General features: G+C 33.6%; 1 protein-coding gene across 8 annotated transcripts in view; it reads right to left on the reverse strand.

The window, feature by feature from the left end:
- The window catches only part of PPFIA2 (PPFI scaffold protein A2), a 285778-nt gene that overhangs the window by 188450 nt on the left and 80699 nt on the right, over positions 1-16629 (reverse strand). For 2 of the 8 annotated variants that reach the window (XM_021528050.2, XM_077783544.1), the window contains exon 1: positions 4624-5089. The exons of 4 other annotated variants lie outside the window; for them this stretch is intronic. In XM_021528050.2, the coding sequence (XP_021383725.1) occupies positions 4624-4704 (81 nt within the window). In that variant the 5' untranslated portion in view covers positions 4705-5089. Of the gene's footprint in view, positions 1-3290; positions 3495-4623; positions 5091-16629 lie in introns of those variants that run through there. 2 more of the 8 variants (XM_077783545.1, XM_021528051.2) reach the window with 2 other exon arrangements.

A 16629-nucleotide genomic window follows, 5' to 3' on the forward strand; every position in this document is an offset into this window, starting at 1 on the left:
TCATTTACTATTTTCATATAAGATACATGAAAGAAAATAGAATTACTGAAACAGACAATATAAAACAGAAGTTCTGGATAGGTATACAAATAATTTAAGTTACTAATATAGATATTGACAGGATAACTAATGATATCCAGAATTTCTTATAGAATCTGGGGAGGTTCTCCATAGAGCTCAAAGCACATTGTGTACCAAAAAGTAACATTTTTACTTGCATTCTGTTAAATCTCTGTCTCAGTAACTTTTAGTTGCTAAGAAGTAACAGCCAGAAGAAATTGGTATAATGGTGATAGATATGTTTTATGTATAGAAATGTTTCCCAGTTTCCCAGTAACCCAATTTCACACTTTTGATCAGCAATGCACTTTTACAGGAGTTCATAGTATATTTACAATTTTATGTCACATGAATATTTTAGGATTTCTCGGCAGGTTTTGTAAGAAGGTAGTTTTATTTCTTTATGGACCTTTTGATCATCAGATAACTTTAAAAAATTGCTTTAATCTCCCCAGTTTTCAGAAAAGACCAGCCCTCAATTTGCTACTTCTTAGCAGAAAGGACTACACTCTAGTTGTCCTACGAGTGCATCTATAAAACACACATCTCATCTGACTATAAAATGAGCTAGTATTGCTTCCAAGTCTTTAAAGGTTTTTGGTTAACATTTATGGAAACTGTTATGACAAAGTGTTGATTTCAAAGCTAAAGATCCAGCTGGAACACAACACCATGCACTGCAGCAATGTGAGGATGCTTTTCCCCTCTCAACTGCACATGCCTAGTTCCTAAGTAGGAGCCTAGTGGCAGCTCCTTTTACTTTCCATTTAGATCTGGGCTTAGCTCTGGGCTTTAGATGTGTGCTTAGCTTAATAACTAGAGATACTGTTCATAAATACTGAAAGAGAGAAATAGTATTTTTGAATTTGAATTCTGTTGAAATAAACATCATGAACAATGTGAAGATACTTTGTTCAGAAGTTCTATATGTTAGCATTCACATGTGTTACTGTATACAACCAATTTAAGAAACCAAAAAAAAAAAAAAATTATTGGGTATGACAAAGACCAACATAAAGTTAAGGTACTTTCAAATACCAAATACTAAAGCAAATCAGTATTAAACAACTTTCAAAGTTGCTAACCAAAAAATTTTGGTACCAAAGCAGTATTAAACAACTTTCAGAAGCAAAATCTGAACTTTTAAAATTAAGTTTCTGCTTTTATGCTTTCATAAAAAAGGGAAAAACCCTCAACTCAAGGCCCAAGTAAAAACAGACTGAATAAAAATATTTTTTCAGTGAATTAATATTCCAAATTTCACAACCAATAATTAAATTAGAACTATCTCCTTTCTAATCCAAACCTTACCACCTGTATCATTATTAGACACAAATAACCATTAAATATAGCAAAATACATAACCAAGCACAGAGTAAGGCAATGCTACTACTTTAATTTTGCTGTTTGCAATGTTCATGGAAGATGTTTACTGTGGGACTCCTGGGAAATTAATTTATCCACCTCAAGAAGCAGAAATACTATCTTTTTATCAAGCTTGAATGCAAAAATAAAGAAAATCACTGCTTTCTTTTATACAGTTGCAGAAGTCTGTGAAGGTTGGCGCACAACAATTGAAATGAAAAACAAAGATACTGAAATACAAAGCACTAAATTTTGGTATTGCACTGATTATTGTAAAGTTAAATGTTCATAACAGCATTATAAGTCCTTCCGTTCAGAAGGAATAAAATACATTACTACTGTATATAAGCCCCGCTTATATAGATTTTTTTTTAATTTAATTGCTTTAATAAAGTGCAGTCTAAGGACCAAAGCTGAAGTTCTTTGTATTATAGCAGGTGGTTCAGGAAATACATTGAACCAAATAATGTTTTGAACATTTGCAGAGTTTCAGGACAAATTTCCTGAGCAGAACCATGGTACTAAGAATATCATAGCTTCTAGATAGTCACAGATACTGGTAATATAATTGGTAATTACGGACAGATACTGGTGCATCAAGAATATTCAGGTAGTCTTTCAAACACTAACTCTGATTATTTCTAGCCCAAGTGCTTGCCTAGATGCATCCCTGTATGGGCCAGTCTGATTCCTTGGCTACTAGAATTCAACTTGATCTTATTTCCTGAGAACGCCAGCGAAATGCTGATAATAAAGTTACAACTTGCACACATGCTTTTTGCTTATTTCAGTACCATTTTCATTGCTGAAAGAATTAATATTTTGTGTTATTGAATCAATTCACAATTAACTGTTTAATCATTACATCAATATAAAATGAAATCAGTAACTTAATCACACATTGCCCTCCATCAATCTGTGTTCAGGCCCTCATCCCACAATTTTTGTATTTTTTCAGTTTGAACATGCTTTTGCTAAGATTATTTTCACATATTTAGGTTAAATACCTGTGTACATATTTCAAATTAAGAACCATTAACCAGTCCCAAAACTTTAAAAGCTCCTTAAAGAAAACAGAATCTCTGTCTCAAAGAAGAAATTCAGTGTAACATATAGAAACAATAAAATAGGTAGGAAAGCAAAAGGTGAAAGTAATCCAAAACAGATCAAAATAAGCAACAAGAATCATATCAAGTCCTTCTCAGCAATTATTACATTTATAAGCAAAGACTGAAGTAATTCAAGAGGGAAAGAGCAGGTAGTGCAAACATGGTGGTCTAAAGCTACGAGACAAGGAACAATGAAGCCATGGCAAGAAATGGAAAGTTACTTCACATCACTTTATATTGCACATATATAAATAAATAAATGGGTAAAAGACTTTAAAAGGATGTCACGGGATAGTACAGACTCTCTTTGGTTGTTGGGTTTTTATTTTGTTTTTTTTTTCTTTTTTACTTTTCAGGGATTCTTTTAGCACTGACAACACCAAGCTGTTCTAGAACACAAACACATACTGTCCAGAATTAACAGCTTTACATTACAAGGTCATTTAACTCTACATTGTTCATTAAAGTATCCAGGATGCAACAGGAAATTTAGTTCTACTTTCCTTTTATTTAGTGACCTCATAGCTCAAAAATTTGCCAAACAAATAATTTTGAAAAGAGAATTTTTTTGCATGTGGGATAATGTCTACAGTAATCACAGAGATTGCTAGTAGCAATAATACATATTGTCAAAAATATATATACTTTAGCACTTACTTTCATAAAGCACCACAAAATGAGATATTCAGTTTGGTATCACAACCAAGCATCCTAAATTTTGTGACTTTTTCAACTCAACATACTCAGAAAGAATACCTGATGTCAGGAACTGTGTTTAAGAGCATAGCTACAGGAGGCTGTACAGAATATTTAGATGTCAATGTGTGAAAAAAGTAGTCATGCTGTAGAGGAACAGGCCTGGGGCACTCATGTCTCTGAATCATTGCCAGGATCAGCAGATCGTCACTGCTAGGAGGAGGCCATTCTTTCTGCACAGCCCTCAACTATCATTTGACACCACTGTAAGAAGGGCAAGACAGTACAATTAAAAACAATGGATTTAAAAGGATACAATAATGAAATGCATTTATTGGACCTAAAAAATGCTCTACCTAGATTTTGTAATAGAAATTTGCTATTCATTATATAATCAACTTTTACGACCATCTCTGCTTCAGATTGCTTGTTCTGGTTGTACACACAGGGTTTACATATTAAAGAATCCCTCTACAACAGCATAAGTAATGAAAAAGACAAACCTGCTGGGCAATCAGGAAAAGAAAGGCTGTTTAAATCCTAACTCTATCAGAGGCTGAGCTGAAAAAGCTGTTGCCACTTTAAGTTAATGGAGTGTTTGATTTGCCCTGCAGGGCCAAAATGCTCTAAGGACCATCTGGGGCAGGGGTGTGTGTGAGGGTTTTTTTATTCTTGTTTAATCTTAGCATAGAATTACATAGTTTCTCAGAGCCAAGGTACTGAAAATTATTTATAATGAACTGCTATTGGAAGATGCAGTGTAATTAGATTGGTTTGCAATTAAGATACAGAGCATATAATACATTATTTACCTTTAGCTAAGCACACAACCTTATTTACCTGGATGAGGCAAAACTTGGCTTAAAACTGAGAACCTTAATAATACTACCAATAGATTCTGCTGTTTTATCAATTGCACATGTATTACTATTCACAGGAATCAAATTAGGCATCAGCTAGCATGAAATTACATTCAGGATTAATATTAAACTATCCAGACAGGTACAACATACAAAGTTTTAAAAATATATTTTGAATGACATGATTTTGGAATTTCTGGTAATTTCAAGAGAGTGCTTATCTGAACTAAATAGAAAGACAGTATGGGTCCATGCAAGGAAAAATAAATCTAATTAATTGCTAGATGATATTATTGTAGAAAAAACAAACAATAGCAACATCATAATGAATGTAATTTTCTATTAGTATAGGAGCAATTACATGCTGATTTTTTTAAGTCAGTAAACTTACTGTGATGGTATTGCTTTCTTATATTTTTTTCTCCTGCCTATACAAAACTAATGAATACATAAGCCTCTTAACATATTAGCTACTCTTAATCAAAGTTTACCTATTGTTTTAAATCCTTTCAGTTTTATTAAAGTTCACTTACCTGAAAAGTATAAAACCGGGTCCCATTAGGAGGATGCACTTTAGGAGAGGCAGAGACAGTGTTCATATCCGAGAATATCATTTCTGGTCACACACAATACAATCCACAGAGAGCTACAGATGCAGAGCAGAGTGCTAAGCTCGGAGACAAATCCTTTTATACATTTAGGGAGGCAACTGGACAAAATTCCGTCTGCCCCATCCGTTCAGACGTACAGTGACAGCGCTTTGAATTCCTCACTCCTCCATCTGTGAGCTAAACTGTAAGGCCATTGCTCCCTGACCTCTAGCTCAGCTAGCCCGTTGTAATATGCACAATGAATAAAAATCAGAAATGCCAAAGAAAAGAGAGCCAGAACCTACAGTACATGGAGCTCGTGCAGAATCTGGCAACGCTTTGGACCTGCCCATCTGTTCCCAGTGATAATCACCTCCCTCCACCACAGCCTTGCAAAGTGATTATGCTAAGCATCCCAGTTAACCAATAAAACACAGTTTCAAGCAAGCATGCACAGTGAAAAACAGAGGACCTCTTCTGACTAACCTGAAGCATGCCTCGTGTTCAGTTTATAGCTGTATTTGAAAACCATGATAATTTTATCATTTCAGTTGCTGACAGCTATGTTGACACATACATCTTGCTTTAAATAACAAAAAGGTGGCTTTTTTGTTTTTTAATGTCTTGTCTAGAAAAAAAAAAATTGTGTATTGCACTCCAAATTAGTATTTTTCACATTTCTTAATTTTTGGTGCTACTACTGGGGAGAAATACATATTTGTCAGATTGTTTACAGAGCTATAGTCAGTTTAAATATAATATACATTAGAAGCTTCTCTTTTCTCTCTTTTTTTTCTAATTATTTTTTTTTCATTTTCAGTCTGAATCTCTCTTGAAGTAAGATTTACTTAACATTGCTAAGTATAAGATTGGAATTTTATTCTGAGCCTTACTGTGCATAACAAAGCAGCAAAGCTATAGACCTACAGCTTAATTCATTAGCTATACACAAGATGTTTTAAAGAAGTTATTTTTTAAAGCTGATAATACTAGTGAACACCTGCATTGAACATTCAAAAATCATTCATCACATCTTTTCTTCAAGCATAAATTATTTGAAAGACATGAAGATGATAAAGTAATTTTCAAAGAACTTGGCACCTCTCAGCAACAAAAAATAAGTGTTCAACTTACAAAAATTGGAAAGTAGGGTTACAGAAAAGAGTAAAATTGTAAAGTGGTTGCAAAACTAACTTTGCATGTTCTGTCAAGCACTTTGTATTTTATTCACAAGGTTTAAAAGAGACAGAAAAAACACTTAATAAATGGTACTTTCAAAAGGAACTTGTCAAAATTCTAAAAGCCTTGTGAGTTGCTAGACTGCCTATTTTTTTTATTCTGTTTTATCTGAATGCTTTTAGCAATAGGAGATAATGCAACTTCTAAAGTAAAATTACTATGAAAGGAGTTGGAAAAGATGCAGAGATGTCTGTCTGTTTAAATGTGTCAGAGTAGTGCATACTGCAATAATATTTTGTAAGCCAAAAAGAAAAAATCTTCTCAGATCCTATTCATACCTAACAATTTCTTATAATTACCATGTTATGGCTTCTATAAATTTACAGAATCAAGGCAAAACTACTGTCTGGAACATTTTCTTAAGACCTAGATTTCAGATTACAGTGTATTCTCCCCTCTTTGGTTTCTCTTTCAGAAGATCTAGATGCTTGTATTAGCAAAGAGGCCCCTCAGCTGGTCAAATGAAAGATACCAGTTTGTTTATAATCTGAGTGGAGAATCTTTTTATTATGAGCTAATACTTTCTTCTTTATAACATACCTACCCAACATGTGCTATTTCTCCACAGTGAAATGAATAAAGTTTATTTCATGGGCATTTCAAATGGTTTGCCCTGGAAGAAGAAAGAAGTTTACATCAGAGGTTCCTCACTAAATGCATAATTTGAAGAATTCATGTGCAAAATCCCATGCACACTCCTCCAACAGACAAGTGCTTTCACTACTCAGTAACTGTACCTATTAACTTGAATTTCTCTTGCTTCAGCTTTCATAATTTTTAATCCTTGTTTCTACCAGTGATATAGAAAATTCAGTTGATTTTCCCATACTGGCATGTGCTAAATCATAAGAGAGTTAATTCACAGTTAAACCCGATTACTCCAGTCACAGTTACAGCAATGCCTTTCATGATGATAACACTACTGCTGTCTTTAGACTTGCTCGTTCCCTATTTGTTCCTCTAGGACTGTACATCTTTTAGCTGTAGCCTTCCATTGGGAGCTCTTACCAGGATCACTGTACACCATGTCTTGGCTGCCTGTTACTTAAAAATGCTTTTCAAAATACTATTCCTGGTCTTTTATCTGTTGTTTTGGCTTTCCTGCCTAGGTGAAGAAATTTGCAGTTAAAAAACCTGCCACCAACACCACCACAAAGAAAAAAGCAACATCTCCTCATGCCTGCATTTCAGTTTCAATAAACATATTTCCTTATCTAATCAGTATAAATCTGGAGAGAAGGCATAACAGTTGTTCTAACTCTCCACTAAATTGTTCTAACTCTTCGACCTTGTGAAGAAAGGTAAGAACTATGAATTTTCTTCTATCTAACTGCAATATGGGCAACATCATATTCTTGTAGCGTCCTCATGGAATCAGAATGTCATTTTGGTGTATCTCTCAAAATAGATTGAAATAGATTGCTGTTTGTTTACAGCAGGTTTTTTTTTTCTGAAAAATATGAAACTAGCCTTCTATCAGGAAGCAGTTAGAGCACCAGTAAATTCAGTAAAGCATGACCTGATGTATGGAAGAATGAGTGTTCACAATTACAGAAAGAGACACATTTCAGAAAAGCCAGCAGCCTCAAAGCTGGGATTCAGCAATCTCCTCAGAACAAGAAGCTGGAACCAGGTCTCGCATGTCTAATTAAATGCAACAATGACTAAGGAGGGTATCAAGCAATATGAACTGAAAGAGAGCAGAAAATGGAACTGAAGGAAACTTAACAGACCCAACAGGACAGAGAAACACACCTAAAGACCATGACTACAGCTTAGTGACAGAAGTACTTACAAAGGATGCAATCCCCATTCAAATATTTGCTCCTGTGAATCTTTCAACTCATTATTTAATTATTCCATACATAAACTGAGACTTGTAGTCGAGGAAAAAAATCTCCTACATGAAAATAAAAAGTTCTACATGTTTAAAAGTATGAGAAATGGCAATACCTCTGAGATGGCTTTAGTTCCAGTTACTTTTGAATGTATGAATTACCAAGCACTGAATATGTATCATATGAATTATTTTGAACTTTAGTATCTAACTTTAGTTAGATACTACTCTCCAAAATTTTCAGTATGATTATTTAATTTTTAAGTGGGTTTTTTTATGTGTAGTCTAAGATTTTTGATAGTAGGTATAAAATGCATGACATGTTAGATTTTATATATATATATATATATATATATATATATATATAAACCCAGGAAGTTACACATCAAAAAGGAAGGCATATATATGTATATATCAGATGATAATGTAAAGAACTTTGAAAATTCAGGGACACTTAATACAAACCCTTCTATTTTTGACTGCAGAGACAAGATGCACTTTTTTAAATTGATGAATACACTTAGCTTTTTAATGAGCTAGTGCTTGTGATATATAGTTTCTCTTCAGACTATGTAGTGCTATATAAAGCAGATGTTTTGAGTTAAGATTTAAATCACCAGCTCTTATTGAATTAGGTGAGTAATTATCCAAAACCAAGGACTTTATATCACATATTATTCTCATTTCTGTCTCAATCAGGGAAAACCATGTTAAAGAAACATGCCTTCCTCCAGGAGCAGTGTGAGTGTGTGATTTTCAGAACATTAGAGAGCTTTCACATTAAACCACTAGACCTTATCACTTCTACTTCAGACTCAGAGAAATCCTACTAATCTTCCAATATTGACAACATTGTACTTGAATTGATGTTTCTTTAATAACTGCTGTTTTAGTCATCAAAATAGAGGGAGTATCATATGATATGTTACTCATCTGGCTTAAAATATCCTGATTTTGCTTTAAACTGAAAAATTTTAATGTTTACAGAGTTCTGTTTTCCAGCTATTAATGGCTGGAAATTATGTTAAACCTTTACCACAGTTCAGAGAAAAAGATATTCAATTGCATATCAAATTTTAATGACTATCTTCATGAAGTCACACACAAAGTCAAATTGTTTTTATATCCAAATTTATTTACAGTTCCTTTCAGCTTATCTAATGAAGTTCTATGCCAAAAATATTTATTTATTTCCCCCATCAACAAAGCAATACAAATCCAAAATCTAATTAATATACTTTAAAGAATGTATAAAACTCACACACATGAAGTTTCAGCAACTAACCATTTCCAGCTGGTATAGCTCCCAGAAAGCAAAGTGGGAGAATTAAAGGCAATGAAACATAGAAGGAAATTCTTGCTCCCTTTCAGGCTTCTAGTACTAACAGAAAAGCCTTATAGAATTTAAAACTGGTTGAAAAAGATCAGCTTATCTTATTGATAAGTAAAGCCTGTTTTTCATCTTGTCTCTGTAATTAAGAATAAATTATCAACATTTCCATCACTGGTCTTTGTTATTTCTGAATAGGCAAATACCAACTTTTTACCGGGAAGTGTCTCACAAGAACAAGTGCTGGTACTAAGGCAATATGAACTTATGAGCTCTATTTTAACTCTGAACATAAAGATTTGTATTACCCTTGACAAGTACACTGCAGGACAAACATATCTTCCATTAGAAGCAAAAGTTACATGTCAGAAATACTAAAAGATAAAATGTGTCCCAGGAGATTTATTTTGTATGATGGCTTCCCTTTCAATCATGCGAACAATGACAAACTTTCACAGGAACTGCAAATACAAATACAATTAATTCTTAAAGTAATCTTGCTTTGTTGCATATACTGAAATATTCTACCATATATTGCATTTACTTTGGAAAAAGCAGTCAACATCAATGAATCAATTTCAAACTCTTATTACCATTTTTCCTTTAAATGGCAAACTTGAGAATTCATTTAATGAACAGTAAATCTCTCAATGCTATAAAAGGTCAACAAAATTAAATTTGCTCATTCAGTATCTAAGCAAGTTTATAATTTCAGAATAGATTTTGTATAACCTATCTCAAGTATGCAGTCCATAATCAAAAAATATGGAAGGCAACCATAATGACACTAAGTTCAAAAGATACCATTTGATTGCTTTTGCAGGAGCCAAGTTTCCTTTTATTTTGTATTCTGGACAACCAACTCTTGACCATAGCTAGGACTTCTCTGCAGCATTGCCCTACATCACAGGAGTAAGAATTAATTCTTCCACTCTGAAGACTTAACAGTTAAATAGTTCTATATCTCACTCCCTTTCCACATGGTTCAACAAAGCCAGGATGGGATATTCCAAGCACTGTTCCATTTTCTTGAAACAATTCAAGTTCCAGCACTGGATCTGTGCTTCCTCTGTATAACTCAACTATCAGTAAATCAAGATTGTACCCAGAGACTTATTAAGTAACTGAAATGAACCTGATATATACACTGGTTTTATCTATTTTTAAGTTATGTGTTGATGACAGTTACTGACTGAGTGAATCTAAAAAGGAAATTGAATGAAAACTTAATGCTTGTATATAGAGAACTATATGGATTTGAAGCATAATGTGAGAGTTGAAGGAGGAGAGGGTGGCAGGGTTGCAAGAAAGTACAGGGAACCAAACTACAAAAACTTGAGAGTTTTATCTCTGCAAGTTAATTCAGACCTGATTTGAAAAGATATTTACTTTTCTCCACAACTCTTGGGTTTCAACTGCCAAAAGCACAGATAATAAGCTATGTGTGCTATATATAATGGTCCTCTGCCATTCACTTTTGATGCCAGGACTACATTTCTGTTTTTTGATATTACTACAGATTTCATGAGAAAGTCTAGATGGTCTATGGAATCAAAGACAATTTTTTATGTAGAATCAAGGAAGTGACTGCCATTATGAACATTTTTAATATTTCAGTCAAATCTAACATTAACTCTTGATGAATGAAGACCAAAACCTCCAAAGTAATGTGATCCCAGACAGTAGAAAAGATATAATGTAAACAGTCAGCTTGTTATTTCACTTTGTGTCATATCACTTAGGTATCAGTTTTGCTTTAAGTTGATTATATTGCAACATTATATACAGTGGCATCATGGCACTTGGCAAAATACGAGTAGTTTCTTATCAGCAAACATAGAATCTCAATCATGTACATTACTGCAAAGGATCACGGTACATTAAGGATGAGTGAAATTAAGAACATAAGATGATAATCATTGACTATGTATCATCATCAGCAGAGTGGCTTTTTCTTTTTAAGTGAACATCTTACATTATGTATATCATCCGGAGGATAAAAAGGATAGGATGAAAGCCTATGAGGCAAAAACAGAAGATACAAGTTTGAGATAATGTGTTCAGGCACTACAACTTACTATGAATATCCATTCTCTCTATCCTCCCTTCAGAAAATACTTTTTCTTCCTCACAGAATTATTTTATTCATTTTCTTTCTAATAATTTATTTTATACTGCAATTTTTCTGCAATATTTACATAAAGATGTGTCCTGTTCTGGAAGTACAAAAAGTGTTCAGAGAGTAAACTACTAATGAAAATGAGTAACAGAATTTTATCTAGGAGATAAAGGCTGTCAGGAAAACTTGTGCCAAGGCAATTGTCTTTGTTATTTATTTCTATTTCTACTCCATCTGGAAAGTATCTTTTGTAATAATGAGTGATGCAAGTTGCTAAACTGGTCCTTTGAGTAAGAACTTAGAGAAATTAATCAAAAGCTAAAATTCATGACTGATTAGTCCCATACGTTGCATGGGAAATGGAAATACTCTCTTGAGTAAGGATTGTGGACATCAGTAGGCCTTTGCAAAAGGAGGCCTGTTTGTTTACTTTATCAATTAAAATTTCATAATTTTTCTATACTGTCAGTGAATATATTTCTGAATGAAATTAACACAAACTTGTAAAGTAAGACTAACTAGAATAAACCCATAAAACTATGAAATCATGCCTTCTTTCACATAGTGAAAAAATTGAAATATTACTGATGATTCAATGAAATTCCCTTAAGTAGATTTACCCTGGTTTCTTTTCTGTCCTGAAGGTAATAAGAGCAACAGTCCTGAATGTGATCACAACCCTTGGAATTGGAATCTGCTGAAGGACTGTTGATACTGACAGTTGTACCCCCAAAAGCAGTAACTAATTGAATTAGTTTAATCAATGACATCTTTAATCTTATTTTCAAGGATGCTCAGTCTCTGAATAGCTTCTCTTAAGTCACATCAGCCCTGTCAATGCCATTTTGAGCATTTAGGTCTCACTGTTGAGGCAAAGCACTTGGAGTGACTGAGTAAGTTTAAAAATATCAGACCCATTGCTCCAACTTTATTTACAAAATGTAGTCTCCTAAAGACAATTTAAAATTCCATTTTATAGCTAGATACATGCAATAAAACCTTTTCTTGCCTTTCTTCTTTTTCTTTAAGTATGTGGCACAAATCAGTAATAACATACTAGCTTGAGAAGACCTCAAGACTTTGCTATGATGCACATTTCTTCATTGTCATAAATATGGCCTTGTAAGTGGTCATCGTAGAAAGCAGAAAAAGTCTCTTCTAAAAATGTATCCTATTTGTGCTTGTCCTTAACCACTTGATGCCATTTTCCCTCCTAAAAGTACAGTGGAAGTGTGTGTGTACTGATACTGTCTAAAATCATCTTTCCAGCAGAGAAAAGATATGGGACTATAAAACAAAACAAGTCAATACCATCTTGAGGGCAAATGGCTGTTCCAGATCTTGAATCAGCACACTTCCATTTCCCCTTAAAACCTATTATAAAAATATAGAATGATCCAGCAACTGCATAGCTATATTAAGTAGAGAGAAAATTGCATTCTTCTGTGAAAAAATCATTATAATACAAATACAGCTGAAAGATACTTTCCCAGTGCTAGAAAATGTGAATACAATTGAACTAAATATTTTTGGGGTTTTATTTTTTATTTAGTTTATAATTCAGACTTGGGCAATTATAGAATATGCTATGCTGATTAATGCTGTTTTAGTGTTGATTTTCAGTTACTCTATTTATCTTCCTGAAAATTCTAAAAGAAAAGTCAATAGACAACAGTATAAAACCATTTTTCCAATCTTCAGGCTGAGTGGTTTCAAAACTTTCTAAATCCCAAAAAAAGGACTTTCCAAATCTTAATCTTCACAATCATTACCTTTTTGCTTTATTAAACATGCTTTGGAAAGAAAAAAGTAGGATAGGATATTAAGTATTTCTAGAACATAGGAAAAGTAAAAGTATAATCTTTTTCCTTTCTGCATTCAGTCAGGATGACTTCAAAATTTATCATGCAAGTGACTAAGCAGCATTATTCACGATTCATCTTGCCATGTATCTAAAAAGTGCCATAAACTTATCAGCAGTGGAATGCATAAGTTCTTAACATTGTTATGACTTAACCTGTATCTCAAGGTAGAAAACTGAGATGAAAATGAATTGGTAATCCACAGGCGTTTGTGCCAATACTAAATGAAGATAGAACTGTTACTATTAAGGATCACAGTCTAAAAACCTACCCTTGGACAGGAAAAATAGCTACTTGACAAAACATAAAAATGTAGTGAAACCTAAATTAAACACTATGATACTAACAGGGTACTGCTCTCATCTAACAAGATCTTGTCCCTTCTATATGGGAGAAGATGACTATTGCCTGGTGTTCTGCACTCACAGTTGATTTTAAAAATGCTTAAAGCTTAGTGGTATGACTATAAAGTCTCTAGATCAAAAGAAGAAAATTATTCATAGACAGAGAATCTCAGGTGGAATGAGAGTAGATGGAGAGCTGGGAATTATGTGGCTGCTATTGAACAAGGACACATTGAAATCTCCTAGCCAAGGGAAGGTAGATTTTGCGTTTCTTTCTTTCATGGAAGCAATGGCAGAAATGAACCTTGCCATCTTCTGCTAGACTTTATTTGCAGTGGAAGAGACCGTGTCTCTTGTGTGTTACCACAGGCTCCCTTTACAGTCAATAAAGACAGGCACTTTCAAGGGGCACTGTTTCTGACCTATTTTAGATGTCTATTTTAGTTCGGGATGAATCACACTACAGAGGTGGGAGGCAATAAAGACAGAAATGCCTACGCTCTATGTATCTGAAGTTAGGTGCAATGAATCCTACCCTGGGAGCCTGAAATGAATGTTAAACAAGTTATCAAAACATGACAAGAAGATATTATAATAAATGACAAAACCCCCACCACTGATTAAGTACACCCAAGGGAAAATTACTATCAGAAATAATTTTTCTCTAACTACGTGAAGCAAAACCAAAACCACACAAACCTCAAAAATGGCTTTCCCTACTTTCCTGAAACCAATTATGTGAAAAGCAACATCTGCAGCAACAAATTCAGTCACACCCAGATTAAGTCTGCTGCTATAATCACATGGAAGATTAACATCCCAGACTAAAATACAAACGACTGTGGATCACAGCAAAATTAACTGCAAAAAGTGTGACACAAACAAGTTAAATCACATCTACAACATTAAATAATAAAGCAACCTCAGGCCAGGCAGTCCCTAATTCCTAGTACTATATCTATGGTTATTTCACATTCACTGAAGCATGAACAGGTTTCTTATAAACATTAAACAGTCATTATAGACATTTATTACAATTCACAGCTCATAATTTTTTTTTAGAACTTCACAGAGTTTCACATATAATATTTAATGCAATTTCATGCAACAGCTTTAAATTTTGATTAGTGTCAAGTAGTGGCAATGTTAATTAGTATGTTCTTAAAGTGGCACAGAAAATCTTAAAAAAAATGCAGAGCATGTTATATTGAACTTAAAATGTATACATATAGGCATCTGTAGTAAATGGAATAGTAAAACCATATTTTTCATGTGTAGAAAACTCTCATAACATTAGTGCACTAAGAATTTTATTTTGAAGAAAAAAAAAGGTACCAAAAGAGCCAACTGGTTTAACCTGCATTGTCTATATAAAGATTTAGTCCTTTTCTGAATCTGATGTAGGACATAGTCTCAGCAATATCTTATGAGAAAGATGGCTATAGGAAAAATTATACATCTTTCATCTTCACCCACTGTCCTCTCTTCTCTAAAGAAAATAAATAGATACATTTTTTAGTGTAGCTCCTCCACAGAAGTTACATTTTAAATAAATACATCCTGGTTTCTTTCATCTTTAATTTCTCTTCACTTAAAAATTCCTTCTTAGCCCTGATTATTTTCACTGTCTTGTCTACATCTCTAGATAGTAGCTTACCATGATGAAATATATCTTGTTCTTTCTCTGCACAGCCAGATGGAAATCAAAAGGAAACATTTTATCTTACTCCTACTCCCATCCATTTACCAAGACTCCTAAACTTCTAGCATGGGAAGCGGCGCTGAAATTGCAGTTAAGTGTGGTTTCCTAAGATTGAACAACCTTGCACCTCAGAATAAACAGGTGGCATATAAAGCAAATTGGACCAGCACAAATACAGTTCTGCCTCCAAGTTTTCAGACACTGACCCAGAAAGATATTTTATTAATTTCAATATTTGCACAGTCTGTTTAAGTGAAAATATTAAGATGACCATGGACGTGGTTTGACAGACAAGCAAGATAGAACAGTTGGGAAAATAAATTGCAGATGAGTCAACAATTAAAATAAAACTTGTGATTTTATTTTTTAAAAATTTCTGATGACTCACTCACAATTATCGCCCCATAAGCTTCTATGATATACATTCCGCCTTGTAATATCTGAACAGATGAACTTTGGTTTATGTGCAAATTAATATTTTATTGCTTCTTGTATCCTTGAACTGTTCACATATTAAAATAACCAGTGAACTCTTAATTTGCTTTACAAGAACCTTCAAAACTTCTTCCTAATTTATGAAATTTTATTTTTGCAATTAATGCATATGAAAGGTAATATAGTAAAAGGTTATTAGAACAAAATGAGCAAAAGGCTATTAGAAAAAAAAAGTTCACTTTGCAAAACTGAGTGCTATACTTCAATTTAAAATGACACGTTTGATCATGAGGGCTAAAAATTAGCTTTTATGTTACCAGCAACTTTAAACACACAGAGATCTCTTTCCTGGATACTCTTTCAAATTACTCTTTTTTCAGATCAGTTGTTCATTGCTTTAGTTTAGACAAAGATCATCCTCCAAAGCAATCCTATCCAAATATTACTGTGTTTCACTGTTACTGCCCATTTCTAGAGTTGCAATTAATGGAGCAAGAAAGAGGCAAGCTTAATGTGTCAAAGCTGAAACAGGAGAGGTAACAGAGTTGGCATGGAGGCTGTGACATCATTAGAGGGAAATGGAAAGCTATATTTATAGGACTAAACTAAATGTGCTTGGGAAAGTTCCCAATTGTTGTAGCCAACTGGCACAGTAGAGTACACAAATATGTTAGTCAACACTGAAGTGTCCAAAGAGCCTGCATGCAAACTGCTTATTGGGAATGGCCCCTGAAACAGTTCTATTCCCACACCATAATTAGTAACTGCCTGGAAAAAGTATAAATTAGTGTGAATGAAAAGTGTGCCAGAGTCTGGGCCAACAGATTACTACAGATGATTGTGTCTGACCATCCAGGAACATTTCCCAGTACTATCTGATTTACTTGCATATAAACATGTTAAGCCTTTCCAGAAGGTTAAAAGTTATGGAACACAGTAAAAGATTTTATGCATTTTCCATTTACTGTTGAAAATCATTTGATGTTTAGGGAAATTAAAGATAGGATATGAATGATCAATACCAACCATTTCTAAAACTTCAGTCAAGATAAATCAGACTGGATGCAGTGTCATAGTTGCA

This window comes from Lonchura striata, chromosome 5 (assembly GCF_046129695.1).
Source record: "Lonchura striata isolate bLonStr1 chromosome 5, bLonStr1.mat, whole genome shotgun sequence".
NCBI classification, from domain to species: Eukaryota; Metazoa; Chordata; class Aves; order Passeriformes; family Estrildidae; genus Lonchura; species Lonchura striata.